This window comes from Hyla sarda, chromosome 8 (genome assembly GCF_029499605.1).
Source record: "Hyla sarda isolate aHylSar1 chromosome 8, aHylSar1.hap1, whole genome shotgun sequence".
NCBI classification, from domain to species: domain Eukaryota; kingdom Metazoa; phylum Chordata; class Amphibia; order Anura; family Hylidae; genus Hyla; species Hyla sarda.
This window is the reverse complement of record NC_079196.1, coordinates 64,619,874-64,634,732: the sequence shown is the minus strand read 5'-3', so window position 1 is coordinate 64,634,732 and position 14,859 is coordinate 64,619,874. Positions and strand designations below refer to the sequence as shown.

The following is a 14,859-nucleotide window of genomic DNA, read 5'->3' as shown; positions in this document are numbered from 1 at the left end:
GACCGACGCGATATGATGCAGGATCGCGGCGCGATCCCGCTTCATATCGCGGGAGCCGGCGCAGGACGTAAATATACGTCCTGCGTCGTTAAGGGGTTAAAAGGGTACTCCGGCGCTAAAGACATCTTATCCCCTATCCAAAGGATGTTCCCGTGATCTTGCACGCAGCACCCCGTTACAATCCGTCCCCGGAGCACGTTCGCTCCGGGTCTGATTACTGGCGATCACGGGGGCCGGAGCATTGTGACATCATGGCCCCGCCCCCGTGTGACGTCATGCAAGCCTATGGGAGGGGGCGTGACAGCAGTAATCAGATCCAAAGCGAATGTTCTCCAGGGACTGATTCTAACGGGGTGCTGCGTGCAAGATCACGGGGGTCACCAGTGGCGGGACCCCCGCGATCAGGCATCTTATCCCCTATCCTTTGGATAAGGGATAAGATTTCTTAGTGCTGGAGTTCCCCTTTAAGAGTACAAGTTCACAATGTTAGAGCTTCAAATCCCATGCTTACCTTCACACTGCCAAAGACCCTAAAGATGTTTCCCCACCATTAAGACTTATCCCCTATGAGAATAGTAGGGGATAAGTGTATGATCACCGGAGTTGACTGCACAATCCACTATCTTCTCAGGAACAGGGTCCTCAGTGGAGCAGTGGTCATGCTTGTGCTCCATTCCTCACTTCATGGTTGCTGCACAGCTGCACACGTGATCACTGCTCTGTTCCAATGGGAGACTCAGGACCCTGGGGGTCAGACCCCCTTCAGTCATACACTTTTGTTGCTACATTACCCCCCTTCATAAGATTTATGGAATTAACCCATGAATAGTTAGATGGGTGGGAAATGTATTTACAAAAAAGGGCTGTGAATGCTAGGCTTTGTGGGTATGATTATGAAGCTGAGGGGGAATAGGCTAAAACCCCATGAGTCTAGCATTCACATACCTATTTAAAGTTCCCACTCATCTGACTATTTAGGGAAAATGCACATAGTCAACCAATAATTAAATCTTAGTAAACTGTGGGGGGAGGGGGAACATCGAAGTGGCATTGAAAAAAATATATATTTTTTTGTTGTATTTTATTGTCTGTTTTGTTTTTAAATATTTACCAGCTTTTCTCTTATTTCGGGAAACCCTTTTAAATTATATAACTGTGGATGGCTCCAGTTTCCAAGAGAATTCCCTCACTGCATATTCTGTAGATTTCTATAGCTACTATTCAATTCAATGGGGGAGATTTTTCAAAAATAATGAAACAGTGGAGTAATTGCCCATGCAACCAATCAGATTTCAGCTTTTTTTTTTTTTAGATCAATCAATATATCTCATATCTATCTATCTATCTATCTATCTATCAATCTATCTATCTATCTATCTTACATCTATCTATCTATCTATCTCATATCTATCTATCTATCTATCTATCTATTTCATATCTATCTATCTAGAGAGAAAAAATACTAGAAAAGCAGCACACCCCCAAAAAAAGCGAAATGCAAAAAATAGAAGGGTGCAGGCAACTAGTTGGGCCCGGTGTACGATCCCTATCCAGATACAGCAATACAAGATAGTCGCAGCACTCAAGGAGTAGAAAAAATAAAGTGGCTTTTATTCCATTTCACAAATACAGGTGCAACGTTTCAGCTGCCCATGCATGGGCAGCTGAAACGTTGCACCTGTATTTGTGAAATGGAATAAAAGCCACTTTATTTTTTCTACTCCTGGAGTGCTGCGACTATCTTGTATTGCTGTACAATTATCTATCTATCTATCTATCTATCTATCTCATATCTATCTATTTATCCTTTATCTAGATAGTATGTGAATTAATATTGGCTAATATATGGATATAGATTCAAAACAGTTTTTCTAAAACTATTCTTAAAAGATTGCTTATGAATTGCAATGTATTTATTTGTTAATAAAATATACTAATGAAAGTAAAACTCTTTTATTTTTTTTGTAGGTATGAAACGTTCACTGAGTCCCGATCACGAGCAAGAAAATGGAAGGATGAGCGCGGCAATGTTTTTACGATGTTTTGAGGAAAAAGTGACTTGGACGGACAGGACAGACTGCCAATTCTCCAGTGAAAAGAAGAAGATCTTATATTCGCTATGCGAAGTGTGCAACATTCAGCTGAACTCTGCAGCTCAGGCACAGATTCATTACAATGGAAAGTCCCATCTAAAGAGAGTAAAGCAGCTAAACAATGGAAAGTTACCAACCAACGCATCGTCCGGATCTTTACTTGTAAGCGCCACTGGAGGTAGGAGGAAAACATTACTACTCTATAGGGAATATGATGTATTGTTTCTGCTGCAGAAAGGATTTGGTCTAATGCATGTAAAGTGATATGTAAGTTACTAGATAAAGGGTTGTAACTTTACATGTGGGGTCTTTTCTACATGTGAAACTGGTGTCTGATCTGGTTGGTATATTAGGTTAGATGGACTTTGATTATCTGTCACATCTGACTCGGTCTTGACTTTAAACATGTCAGTCATCCATTTGTTTATTGATTTTGATTGATTGATTGTATCATAAATATGTGTTCTGTTTTTGGCCTATTCGTGTTTAGTGGGGTATTCACTATGCAGATAAGTACAATGTATTGTTGGCAGTTATCAGATATTTGAAGTTAGGTGAGAAGCTGACTGTAGTGTTGTTCTGTAGGATTTGGCTTTGTTTCACTGTATTTGGGTACACTGTATTATCATGAAATTCTCCCAACATGTATGTTTAATTTGTCCATAGACTTCTAATAGCATTGATATGCTCTTTTCTCATATTGATTACCAATGTTTTAATTAAAATGGGAGTCATGCATGACTGGTCGTTGCAAGAGTAGCAGATTTGGTGTACCATACTTTAAAGCACCACAGATACACAAGATTATTATATACAGGTACAACCCCCCAATGATTACAGATACAAAAGATTATAATCTACAGGTACAGCGCCTTCCTCAAAAACAGAGATATACAGGTCTATATTAGTGCTGCCCCCGCTGGCCTGGTGTAAGATACGCCATTGGGTGCACTGGCCCTACTCCTGGTGTAAGATACACCACTGTATGTATGTGCAGGTGGGCAATAAGCCCAAGGATCATGAAGGGGAAAATAAGCACCAGACCCAGTGTCCAGTGAGCAATGTGTCTTATGTGTGAGTGCTGTGTGTGCACTATTTCTTATGTGTGGTGTGGGTGGTGTGTGTGTAATGTGCCCTATGTGAAAGTGGTGTGTGAGTGTGCAGTGTGTCTTATGTGTGAGTAGTGTGTGTGCAGTGTCTTATGTGTGAGTAGTGTGTGTGCAGTGTGTATTATGTGTGAGTAGTGTGTGTGCAGTGTGTATTATGTGTGAGTAGTGTGTGTGCAGTGTGTATTATGTGTGAATAGTGTGTGTGCAGTGTGTCTTATGTGTGAGTAGTGTGTGGGCAGTGTGTCTTATGTGTGAGTGGTGTGTCTGTGCAGTGTGTCTTACGTGTGAGTGGTGTGTGCAGTGTGGCTTATATGTGAGTGGTGTGTGTGTGCAGTGTCTTATGTGTGAGTGGTGTGTCTGTGCAGTGTGTCTTATGTGTGAGTGGTGTGTGTGCAGTGTGTCTGTGCAGTGTGTCTCATGTGTGAGTGGTGTCTCTGTGCAGTGTGTCTTATGTGTGAGTGGTGTGTGTGCAGTGTCTTATGTGTGAGTGGTGTCTGTGCAGTGACTTATGTGTGAGTGGTGTGTGTGCAGTGTGTCTTATGTGTGAGTGGTGTGTGTGCAGTGTGTCTTATGTGTGAGTGGTGTGTGAGTGTGCAGTGTCTCTTATGTGTGAATGGTGTGTGTGCAGTGTGTCTTATGTGTGAGTGGTGTGTGTGCAGTGTGTCTTATATGTGAGTGGTGTGTGTGTGTGTGTGTGTGTGTGTGTGTGCAGTGTCTTATATGTGAGTGGTGTGTGTGCAGTGTGTCTTATGTGTGGGTGGTGTGTGCAGTGTGTCTTATGTGTGAGTGGTGTGTCTGTGCAGTGTGTCTTATGTGTGGGTGGTGTGTGTGCAGTGTGTCTTATGTGTGTGTGGTGTGTGTGCAGTGTGTCTTATATGTGAGTGGTGTGTCTGTGCAGTGTGTCTTATGTGTGGGTGGTGTGTGTGCAGTGTGTCTTATGTGTGGGGGGTGTGTGTGCAGTGTGTCTTATGTGTGAGTGGTGTGTGTGCAGTGTGTCTTATATGTGAGTGGTGTGTGTGTGTGTGCGTGTGTGCAGTGTCTTATATGTGAGTGGTGTGTGTGCAGTGTGTCTTATGTGTGGGTGGTGTGTGTGCAGTGTGTCTTATATGTGAGTGGTGTGTGTGCAATGTGTCTTATGTGTGGTTGGTGTGTGTGCAGTGTGTCTTATGTGTGTGTGGTGTGTGTGCAGTGTGTCTTATATGTGAGTGGTGTGTCTGTGCAGTGTGTCTTATGTGTGGGTGGTGTGTGTGCAGTGTGTCTTATGTGTGGGTGGTGTGTGTGCAGTGTGTCTTATGTGTGGGTGGTGTGTGTGCAGTGTGTCTTATATGTGAGTGGTGTGTCTGTGCAGTGTGTCTTATGTGTGGGTGGTGTGTGTGCAGTGTGTCTTATGTGTGGGTGGTGTGTGTGCAGTGTGTCTTATGTGTGAGTGGTGTGTGTGCAGTGTGTCTTATATGTGAGTGGTGTGTGTGTGTGTGTGTGCAGTGTCTTATATGTGAGTGGTGTGTGTGCAGTGTGTCTTATATGTGAGTGGTGTGTGTGCAGCATGTCTTATGTGTGGGTGGTGTGTGTGCAGTGTTTCTTATATGTGAGTGGTGTGTGTGCAGTGTGTCTTATGTGTGGGTGGTGTGTGTGTAGTGTGTCTTATGTGTGAGCTGTGTGTGTGCAGTGTGTCTTATATGTGAGTGGTGTGTGTGCAGCATGTCTTATGTGTGGGTGGTGTGTGTGCAGTGTTTCTTATATGTGAGTGGTGTGTGTGCAGTGTGTCTTATGTGTGGGTGGTGTGTGTGCAGTGTGTCTTATATGTGAGTGGTGTGTCTGTGCAGTGTGTCTTATGTGTGGGTGGTGTGTGTGCAGTGTGTCTTATGTGTGGGTGGTGTGTGTGCAGTGTGTCTTATGTGTGAGTGGTGTGTGTGCAGTGTGTCTTATATGTGAGTGGTGTGTGTGTGTGTGTGTGCAGTGTCTTATATGTGAGTGGTGTGTGTGCAGTGTGTCTTATATGTGAGTGGTGTGTGTGCAGCATGTCTTATGTGTGGGTGGTGTGTGTGCAGTGTTTCTTATATGTGAGTGGTGTGTGTGCAGTGTGTCTTATGTGTGGGTGGTGTGTGTGTAGTGTGTCTTATGTGTGAGCTGTGTGTGTGCAGCGAGTTTTATGTATGAGTGGTAAATTTAAAGCATGTTTCTTATATGTGACTGGTGTGGATATAAAATGTGTTTTATATTTGAATGGAGTGTGTGCATTGTGAGTCATGTATGTTTCATTGGATCACATACTATGTGGTATTCTTTTCTTTAAACCCTTCTTCCCTCCTACCTAACATAGTTACATTGCTGCAACCTATCTACATTATACTGTGGCACATAAACTTACACAGACTGGCCGAGCATGTGGCAAAAGAAGATTTCTTGGCATACGCTGGGTGAATGTAGCCCTATGGATATGTTCAGAATATACCCTATTAATTCTCAGTGAAGCAGTGACAGGCCACCTGCTGAGGCTATCCATAGTCTTTGTTCTGCTTATCACTAAACAATGTTCATGGACACATCTATTGATGCCAGGTTCAGCAGTGTATTGTACAATGTGAGATATTCTAGCCTTCTATTTGCCCTTGACTGATAAATCTCAGTTTAGTAACCTAATGTATGAGTTATGCAAACTCAACATAATGTCAAGACCTGTTTGTACTGCCGGAGTAGGTATGTGTGTAGAGGTCATTGTAAAGGTCAGCACCATGGCAAGTAGAGATGAATCTGACTGTAAGTGTTTCGAGCATTACTATAACTGTGAGGCTGGCAGATCACATCGCTGCTATTAATCTACCCAGCACAATGAGAGAACACATGGGCTATGCTGCGGCAGGAAGGAAAGGCTCCATTGGCAAAACAGAACAAGAATTGTCTATATCTCGCTTATTACTTTACGCTTATTACTTTACACTTATTACAATACGCTTATTACTTCCCTTTTAAAGGGGTTATCAAGGAAAAACCTTTTTTTTATATATCAATTGGCTCCAGAGAGTTAAACAGATTTGTAAATTACTTCTATTAAAAAATCTTAATCCTTTCAGTACTTGTGAGCTGCTGAAGTTGAGTTGTTCTTTTCTATCTAAGTGCTCTCTGATGACACATGTCTCGGGAACTGTCCAGAGTAGAAGCAAATCCCCATAGCAAACCTATTCTACTCTGTGCAGTTCCCGAGACAAGCAGAGATGTCAGCAGAGAGCACGGTTGCCAGACAGGAAAGAACAACTCAACTTCAGCAGCTGATAATTATTGGAAGGAGTAAGATTTTTTAATAGAAGTAATTTACAAATCTGTTTAACCTTCTGGAGCCAGTTGATTTTATATATATATATATATATATATATATATATATATATATATATATATAAATTTTTTTTCCCCTGGAATACCCCCTTAAGTAACTAAAACAATGTTTCCCAACCAGTATGCCTCCAGTTATTGCAAAACTGCAACTCCCAGCATGCCCGGACAGCCTTTGGCTGTCCAGGCATGATAGGAGTTGTAGTTTTGCAACAGCTGGAGGTACCCTGGTTGGGAAGCACTGACCCAGAACCTAACAGAAGAACTGTCTACTTTACATTTCATGTACTATGGAAGGATTCATGCCAAGTGTCACTCTCAACACTTCTAAAAAAAATTCTTCTGATGTCATCATGACATCATTTGTTGTAAATTTTATGGATTGTTGTGATGCGAATTAGGAACATATGTTGAAGCATGTCCCTGTTCAGGACCAATATCCATTATTCAAATAATGCTGGGAGCTGTAGTTTTGGAACAGCTGGAGACGCGTTGGTTGGAAAACACCCGATTAAGGAATCCAAAGTAAAGTGAAACTTGACAAGAAGAATAGTCCATAAATAATTCTATTTCTGCTAAGGCCTCTTTTACATGGATTTCCGAGCTGAAACCGGCACAAAAATCCGGCGGAAACATCTGCTGCAAAATTCCTATTCTGGTCCCCCACATAAAGAGTTGATATGTCAAGCCTTTAAGTAGTACTTCCGTGGAAAACGTTTTTTTTTTTTTTTAAATCAACCGGAGCCAGAAAGTTAGACAGATTTGTAAATTACTTCTATTAAAAAAATCTTAATCCTTCCAGTACTTTTTAGGGGCTGTATACTACAGAGGAAATGCTTATCTTTTTAGATTTCTCTGATGTCATGACCACAGTGCTCTCTGCTGATCTCTGCTGTCCATTTTAGGAACCGTCCAGAGCAGGAGAAAATCCTCATAGCAAACATATGCTGCTCTGGACAGTTCCCAAAATGGACAGCAGAAGTCAGCAGAGAGCACTGTGGTCATGACATCAGAGAAATCTAAAAAGATAAGCATTTCCTCTGAAGTAAATAGCCCCTAAAAAGTACTGGAAGGATTAAGATTTTTTAATAGAAGTCATTTACAAATCTGTTTAACTTTCTGGCACCAATTGATTAAAAAAAAAAAAAAAAGTTTTCCATGGGAGTACCCCTTTAAGTGAAATCCGCTCGGAAATGCATTGCCGTCTATGGAGACTGCACGTTTCAATGCAGTCCTAGCACAGGCGTGTTCTGCCAGTGCCGGCTGTCTGCAGAATGTCCACCCCGAAAATTTCCAAATGTGAACATAGCCTAAAATGGAAAGGGGGCACTTTGTGAAGGTACTAATCCCTAATATAGCCCCTTCATGTCTTGGTCAGTTTTTATTTTTGTATTTACATTTTTTTTTCTTTTCCTCATAGTTCAGTTACACAAACGGTGATACCAAATATGTTTATTATTTTATTTATTTATGTTTTATAAAATGGTAAAAGAAACGTGATTTTATTTTTTAGGAGGAGCTTTTTATATAATTTTTTTTTTTCATTTTACACATTTAAAGTCCCCATTAGGAACTTTTATTTGCAATCATTAGACAGTCTGATCAGTGCTCCACTGTTACAGCCTGGCTCCACTGATACAGCTCTCTGTGCTAACTGGCACCTGTGATACTTTTGACGCTGTCATTGGCATTGATCATGGGTCTAATGGGTTGATGACGGGGAGTGGGGGAATAATGGCTCCACATCATTAGCAGTGAGTGTCTGGCTGACAGTAGCCATCACTCATGGATATGAAGGGAGCACAGCTCCTGCGATCACTTCCTAGTAATTTAACATGTACACCTTGGTGCGTTTAGTCCCAGGAATTAAAATCACCCTATTCTGACCCCTATAACTTTTACCCTATGGAGCTGTTTGGGAATTTATCTTGTGAACCATTCACCGCACATAATCAATAATGTTATATTTTTGTATAGTCTGGACAATTCAGCATGCAGTGAAACCAAATATGTTATATTTAGTTTGTTTACATTTTTTTATTTGCTAAATGGAAAATGGGGAGGGGGGTTGATTTAAACTTTTATTATGGAAGGGGTTAAGGTATATAAGTTAATCCTATTGGATTCTTTTTACACTTTATTAGTCCCTCTAGGGGACTTGTATAAGCCATCATTAGATTAATGACCTTATTAATGACCTTGAATAGTAAAGTAGCAATCTTTGCAGATGATACTAAACTCTATAGCGGTAAACACTATAGAGGACAGTGCACTATTACAAATGGATCTGGATAGGTTGGAGGTTTGGGCTGGGAAGTAGCAGATGAGGTTAAACACTGATAAATGTAAGGTAATGCACATGGGGAAGAAAAATCCGGGCTGGGAATATGTATTAAATGGGAGAACACTTGGGACGACTGATGTGGAAAAGGATTTAGGAGTCTTAGTTAACATTAGATTTAGCTGTAGTGACCAGTGTCAGGCAGCTGCTGCCAAAGCAAATAAAATCATGGGGTGCATCAATAGGGGCATAGATGCCCACAACAAGGAAACAATTCTACCGCTGTACAAATCACTAGTCAGACCACACATAGAATACTGTGTACAGTACTGGGCACCAGAGTACAAGAAAGATATAGTGGAGCTGGAGAGGGTTCAAAGACAGGCAACCAGGGTAATACGGGGAATGGGACTACAGTACCCAGAAAGATTATCAGAATTAGGGTTATTTAGTTTAGAAAATAGAATGCTTAGGGGAGACCTAATAATTATGTATAAATATATCAGGGGACCGTACAGAGATCTCTCCCATGATCTATTCATACCCAGGACTGTATCTATAACAAGGGGGCATCCTCTCCGTCTAGAGGAAAGAAGGTTTCTACACCAGCACAGACGGGGGTTCTTTACTGTAAGAGCAGTGATACTGTAATGGAATTCTCTGCCTGAGGAGGTGGTCATGGTGAACTCGGTAAAAGAATTTAAAAGGGGTCTGGATGCATTTTTGGAGAATAACAACATTACAGGTTATGGATTCTAGATCTATAGGGACAGAACGTTGATCCAGGGATTTATTCTGATTGCTATATTTGGAGTTTTTAGTATGAGGGTTTTTTGCCTTCCTCTGGATCAACTCAGTAGGGACCCATTAGGATTATAGGTTGAACTTGATGGACTCTGGTCTTTTTTCAACTTCATGGACTAGGTTACTATGCTCATGCAAATCAATCCAGTATGTCTGTACTGGAATGACCCATCACATTTGCGCTCTTTTGATAGATCCTGACACAGTCAGGCTCTTTAAATAATCCTGAAAGCCATCAACACTTAGGTAAGCGCTCAGGCTGCTATGGCAATGAATCATCCACCACTAATCATGTGACAAGTGGGAGATCTGAACCACTGAACCACAAATGTAACAGTTACTTAACATTTAGATGCCACTGGCAACTTAGACAGCAGCATCTAAAGTGTTAAGAGCCGGCAGCTATTGGCAGCCCTGGACTATTAAAATCGGCCAGAGGCAGCCAGGTATGGAGCTGACTCAATTCCTGAGCCCTCTCCATACGCTTCAAATGTGGCTTCTTCCGGCCAGAAGAAGCATCATTTGACGCAAAACAGTTCTGTAGTCTCAGCTCGCCCTGCACATGCATTTCCTCGCTGCACTGTACCTGCAAAGTCTTCATGTCATCATTGTACATAGAAAGTCCATAATAAAGACAAGATATCCAAAGGTGGTGAGTGCTATATCATTTTATTTCGGATGCTCGATATTAATAAAAAGGGCATTTTGTATGAACTTTGTATGAATTTTTGTAGGTACCCAGTTATTCTCATTAAGCTTGAGAAAGGTTCCAGTGAGGAACTGAAACGTTGCTGCTATGACGTGAGACAATAAATTCACCTTTTTTTTTAAATCTTCTTTGGAGTGCCGCACTGCTGTTTTTCTATACTAATTGTGGACTGTGGTAAGGACTGGAGTGCTGGCACCGGGCATTGGAGTCGAGGTAGTGCTGCAAGAATTATTCTGCTACAGTTATTCTCATTAGGTATCTAAACCTGTTGGTAGCTTCATCATATGCGCATGACTAAGAGAGTGTACCCCTGAAATGCAGCGAGGCAGGTTAAGGCTCAGGTGAATCAACATCTAAACAAAGGCTGTAACACTGAAAACATTTTAAATGAAAATACAAGTCATGTAATGAAACGGAAAGAGAATGAGAAAAGCATATTCCGATACTGTTACAAACGTGTAACCGTGGAAACACATAGCTATGCAATGGATCTGCATACACAAATTGAGAATTTTTTAATTGATCAAATTTTCAAATTTGCTTCATTTTTATTTAAGTTTCATTGGAGCAATAATATCATTGTTTTTTTTAAAGTATACATTCCCTTTAAATTTCTCATCTATTATTGCATTGCTTTTCACATTGTCATGGCTTTGAATCAGACAGATTCAAAGAGTATCTATGTCTAATATAAAAAGAAATGTCACAGTGTTATATAATCTTTCCAAGTGTTCAGATAAACATTGTTTCGGGATCATCATAGAGTAAACCTACAGCATACAATAAATATGTCTTTCGTTTATTTAGTAAATTTAATACCATTTCACTGGTAAGAGACAGCATTTTATTTTTCATTTGAAGTTGCTTATTCTGTTACTTCTATATGTCTATGCACTGGTGCCCTCTTCTGTCAAAACACAGAAAAGGAGAATTATTCAGAACCCATTAGTAGAACTAGCACTGCTCAACCCACATAATTGTATACTGTGGCAGCTACTGTACCTAACGCTAACAAGAAAAAAAACTTAATATTTTATATATATATATATATATATATATATATAATATATTTTTGTTTTGTTGACCTTCTGAGTATGCAAAGGAAACAGTAGAACCTCTTTAAGGACCTTGAGGACTGTTCCCTTACATTTTATAATTTGATTTAATTTATTTATTTATATTTAACCAGTCTAACTATTGACTGATGTATGTTTTCATGAAATGTATAAAATATAAGTTGAAGCAATCTGAATAATCACAGACATAGACAAGCCCCATTTACCGTATATAAACTGTACATGTCAAGTGATCACATTGTACATCTCTATATATGGTATCTTGCTGAATGGTTTGGGGAAAATTTGACATTTAGGGTTTATTCACATGTACAATATCCTGCACAGGATTTGAAGCTGCAGATGTGAATTCGCGTTGAACCATTTAGTTTACATTGAAATCTGCCACTTTAAATCCTGTACATCAAATATGCGCAGGATACTGTACATGTGAGTAATATTGTGATATTGCTCAGCACAAGGCAGCATGCTGCAAACACTCCTTATTCTTCCCTCAACATCACAAAAAAGATTTATATCAGAGGTAATGACATCACTCGGGGGGCGGGGCTAAAGCTCAGAGACAAGATCCAGCCATACCTTCTGAAACAGTAAAGGATGACCTGATATTGTCTCCAGGAGCCGGGGAGCTGGAGACAATATCACATTGAAAATGAAAGAACTACACAACTTCCTACCAGTGGCGAATCACACAAAAACATGCCAAAGCAGGAACAATTTCTGGTGACAATATAGAAGTAAGTTATTGTGAAATCAGTTACTAGAATTAGTAAAACTTCTCCTTTAAAACATTTGTCCTATAAAATATATTTCATTATATTTGTGCAACTAAGTTTGATAACACTAACACACTGTCAATGAGAATTATTATTAGCAAAAATCAATATGTACATTGGCTTTGCCAACTGTCAGGCCCATGTCTAATCCAAGGTCTGAGTGGGAATTCACTCAGTATGTATGTTATGTATGTTATGTGTGTGTGTATTTGTGTATTGTACAGTTTTATTGGAACCTGTAACCTGATGAGCTGACAGGATTCCTCTGCTCAGGACACAACCAGTCATAAACTCAGGTCATTAAAAACTAAGGATGACATACGAAATCCCAGTCCTAAAATAGTCATCCCTGAAAAAGATTAGAGTTGATTCGGAGGTCAGTCACCTAGGCCTCAACTCTGGAGAACTATGATGGTCTGGCCCACAGGTGATCAATCCAGGGGGAAAGGAGGTTGGGCCCTCTGGATTCAGTTATTTATTATAGAAGTTGAGGGTATTTTTTGTTACAAACTTGGTTACAACTTTTGGTTACATCTTGGAAACAATACCATAAAAGATCTCTCACAAGGACTTCTATGCACCAATAATCATACGTGAGGTCTTTCTTGTGTTTATCCAATTTTAGTTTCCTGAACTGTCTTGTTGCACTATTTATTGTCTTTTTTTAACCTGTATGTGATTGTTTTTTGTTTTTTGTACATAGCACATTTTTTCCCAAAATGTTTAATTTATCAGCTTTGATTTTTGATCACTAAATATGAGTTCACCTTTCTGAAGGAAGCTCGGGTAACAAAAGGGTTAATTTAGTGGCTAGTGCTGGGACTAGTAACAGGCATCAAGAGGTCTGATGGCATTAATCCTTGCACACTCGCACTCCAGTGTCTTGGACTGATAGGATGTGATCAGGACACCAAACGATAGCTGATCAGGTGTTATTGTATTATGTTCTTTTTGGTCTTATCTCTAGTTACTTATTAGTAACCTTATAACTAAATTTCTAGACTATATAGTCATCATTGAAGACTATAACTGGCTGTACTAATAAACATGAAAAGTACATGAGGCTTATGGCTAACACAAGCTTAAAGGGGTATTCCAGGAAAAAACTTTATATATCTCAACTGGCTCCTAAAAGTAAAACAGATTTGTAAATTACTTCCATTAAAAAAAAATATCTTAATCCTTCCAGTACTTATCAGCTGCTGAAGTTGAGTTGTTTTTTTCTGTCTAACTGCTCTCTGACGACACCTGTCTCAGAAGATGTCCAGAGTAGGAGCAAATCCCCATAGCAAACCTCTTATGCTCCAGACAGTTCCTGAGACAGACAGGGGTGTCAGCAGAGAGCACTGTAGTCAGACAAAAAGAACTCAACTTCAGCAGCTAATAACTATTGGAAGGATTAAGATTTTTTAATAGAAATAATTTACAAATCTGTTTAACTTTCTAAAGCCAGTTCATGGAGAAAAATATGTTGCAAGCATCCTCCTTTCTTGATGTCCGCTGCCTGCCGGGTCACAGCAGCAGTGTGAATGGGGCCTTAGACAGACTCATCTCGGCAGTGACAGCCCGCACAACCAATCACTGACAAAGGCAGGGCACCACTGTTGCCACTGATTGGCCGTGAGGGCCATCACTACCGAGATGAATCTATCTCACAAGTAGGAAGCAGAGAGAAGAACAGGGAACCAGACAATGTCATAGTGGGAGCTGCAGGGAACTAGGTAGTTTATTTTTACAGCAGTCAAAGCAAATTATGAAATGCATATATCAAGATAACCCATTAAGCCTCCTTTGTATTAAAAGAGGCAAAAATAGCTAAATAGGATTCATAATTTTTTTTATAGATTTATAGAGATGTCAAACCAGATGACAAACTGTTCACACCCAAATGCGATCATCTTTACTTGACAACTACAGGCCTGGGGTCCATTGTTGGGCTGTGATGGGCCTCTTATCTGTTAGTGGTGGCAGGGAAGACTATGGGAAGTAAGGTATCAGTCATTAACCCCTTAAGGACTCAGCCCATTTTGGCCTTAAGGACTCAGACAATTAAATTTTTGCATTTTCATTTTTTCCTCCTCGCCTTCTAAAAATCATAACTCTTTTATATTTTCATCCACAGACTAGTATGAGGGCTTGTTTTTTGTGCGACCAGTTGTCCTTTGTAATGACATCACTCATTATATCATAAAATGTATGCCGCAACCAAAAAACACTATTTTTGTGGGGAAATTAAAACGAAAAACGCAATTTTGCTAATTTTGGAAGGTTTCGTTTTCACGCTGTACAATTTATGGTAAAAATTACATGTGTTCTTTATTCTGAGGGTCAATTTGATTAAAATGATACCCATTATTATATACTTTTCTATTATTGTTGCGCTTAAAAAAAATCACAAACTTTTTAACCAAATTAGTACGTTTATAATCCCTTTATTTTGATGACCTCTAACTTTTTTATTTTTCCATATAAGCGGCGTTATGGGGGCTCATTTTTTGCGCCATGATCTGCACTTTTTTTGATACCACATTTGCATATAAAAAACTTTTAATACATTTTTTATAATTTTTTTTATTAAAATGTATTAAAAAAGTGGCAATTTGGGATTTTTTTTTCCGTTCACGCCATTCACTGTACGGGATCATTAACATTTTATTTTAATAGTTCGGACATTTACGCATGCG

General features: G+C 39.8%; 1 protein-coding gene across 5 annotated transcripts in view; it reads left to right on the top strand.

Moving 5' to 3' along the window:
- The window catches only part of ZNF385B (zinc finger protein 385B), a 628,650-nt gene that overhangs the window by 155,138 nt on the left and 458,653 nt on the right, over positions 1-14,859 (top strand). For all 5 annotated transcript variants that reach the window (XM_056536591.1, XM_056536595.1, XM_056536592.1 and 2 more), the window contains one exon: positions 1,969-2,271. In XM_056536591.1, coding sequence (XP_056392566.1) covers positions 1,969-2,271 — 303 coding nt within the window. The remainder of the gene's footprint in view (positions 1-1,968; positions 2,272-14,859) is intronic.